The 2035-nt window shown below is 45.2% G+C and overlaps 1 protein-coding gene across 2 annotated transcripts in view; it reads left to right on the forward strand.

Moving 5' to 3' along the window:
* Positions 1-1455, forward strand: part of GPS1 (G protein pathway suppressor 1) — a 7361-nt gene extending 5906 nt beyond the window's left edge. For both annotated transcript variants that reach the window (XM_009082987.1, XM_009082986.1), the window contains exons 12-13: positions 57-191; positions 919-1455. In XM_009082987.1, the coding sequence (XP_009081235.1) occupies positions 57-191; positions 919-993 (210 nt within the window). In that variant the 3' untranslated portion in view covers positions 994-1455. The remainder of the gene's footprint in view (positions 1-56; positions 192-918) is intronic.
* The last annotated feature ends 580 nt before the right edge of the window (positions 1456-2035 follow it).

Consider the following 2035-nt stretch of genomic DNA (forward strand, 5'->3'; position numbering starts at 1 on the left):
TCCTGCTGTGGGACCCTGGCACAGCTCTGGTGTGCAGCTCCTTGTGTTGGTTACAGATTCTTTATGCCCGAGATGTGGATCAGCGCAGCACAACTTTTGAGAAGTCACTGCTGATGGGCAAAGAGTTCCAGCGCCGTGCCAAAGCCATGATCCTGCGAGCCGCGGTGCTGCGCAACCAGATCCACGTCAAGGTATGGGAAGCAGGGGCCTGGAGACAGGGTTAGGCTTTACATTGTTTTCTGCTTAACTGCAAACTGGAGAAGTTGGTGAATTGAAGGTTGTGGAAGGGAACGCATTTGCTGTGTTCATGATTGGACAGATTCTTACAATAGGAAATACTACATACACACGGAGCAAGTGTTTCTAGCCAATACATTAGCTGCTTGTACAACTCAGAATGTCCTGTGAAATCTATGTGGTTGGCTTAATTCTGACTATTTCCTTTCATCTAATTCGTGTGTCTAAATCTAGACATCCTTTGTCTTGCCAGCAAAGGTTGGTGGAAGTAATTTTTTAAGCAGAAGAAGCAAAAAATGCATTAATTGCTTGGAGTATTCCTTCCAGGTTGCAGTTTCCAAAGGATGCCCTTAGGGAGGACAGGCCATCTGCACAGAATGTGTTCATTTCTGTAGCACATTAATCCCTGTGACAACTAAATGCCAGATAGGATTCAACTTCTGGGGCCAACAGCACCTTGTACATAAGAAGAGTGACTTATGTCCTGGTTTGACTTTTTTTGGAGAAGTTCTTGTGAGCTGTAGAAGTTGTAAACAAAGCCATCATTACTTATGAGCTGGGGATATGCTTCCCTCCTGCTGCCATCCTGCTGTGCTTCACCTGTGCTTCATTTTGTCTCTCAGGAACCTCAGTGTGGGGTATTTGCACATCACTAACTAGGATGTTTTGGTCTTGTTGCAGTCTCCTCCAAGAGAAGGTAGCCAAGGGGAGCTCACTCCAGCTAACAGCCAGTCCAGGATGAGCACCAACATGTGAAAAACCTCGTGCACTACCAAAAGAAATGGTCCCTCAGGACTGTACCCAGTGTCTCACCCACTAACTGCTGAGCTTCACAAACTGTCCCTGTCTCCCTCACTTCTTGCTTGGATTGAGAGGGTCAGGGCTGATGGTGGATAATATGAATATTCCAATAACTTCAATTCTCCTTGAAAAGAAATTCTTTCTAAAAACAGCATCCCTGCAATGGGTCATCATTTCAGTTTTGGTAGAACATCTTCCTCCATTCTCCTTCCACCACTCCACAAAGAGCTGTCAGGTTATTCATACAGGTCCTGAATTGAGAGTTTTTCAGCTGCTATTAGTTTTCTTGTTTCAAAGCTGCAAAAATAGTTAGTTGAATGGACAGGCATGATCTAAGATGTATTTTGCTGGCCTGAAAGTATTGCCTTGAGTTTGAGCAATGCTGAGCTTTCTGTTTTCCAGATAAACTTACAAGTGTTCTGATGGGAGAGGAGATTTCCGTTGAGAAACTCGTAGTGAACTTTTACCTGCACCAGAAAACATGACATCGCTTCCGTGCGTTCGGTCACAGGCCTTTATTTCAGGGTTTTATGTTTACCTGCATCCAGGTTCTGTCTCTCTGGTCTCTGTTTTCAAAGACCTGTTTCCTGATGTGTTCCCCACTTGTGTGTGGCCTGGCTTTGGGGTCCAGTCTTCTTCTCTCATAGCAGTAAATCTCTACTTCATGCAAATATTGCTGCTTGTCCAGTCTTACTGCCGTAGTGTGCGATGGTTTCCCCATGTGTGCAGCAGTTTCTGCTAGCATGGATAAATGCCACAGAACACCACTCAAGTCCTGTGGAAGAGCTGAAAGCAGTCAGTGCCTGCTCTCCAGGTGCATTTATTCTGCTTTTCCTTTTATAAAGGGGTTAAAGGTGGCAGCCCAGGGTGTGTGTGTGTGTCTGTGTGTGTGTGTGTCTGTATGTGTTAGTCCTGTGTTTGTGAAAGGAGATATGCACTGAATTTTCTGGAGTCATTGCAGCCTTGTGTTCAACAATCCATAAGGCAAGCTGACAGT

The sequence above is a fragment of the Acanthisitta chloris genome, unplaced genomic scaffold (genome assembly GCF_000695815.1).
Source record: "Acanthisitta chloris isolate BGI_N310 unplaced genomic scaffold, ASM69581v1 scaffold14949, whole genome shotgun sequence".
In the NCBI taxonomy this organism is placed as follows: Eukaryota; Metazoa; Chordata; class Aves; order Passeriformes; family Acanthisittidae; genus Acanthisitta; species Acanthisitta chloris.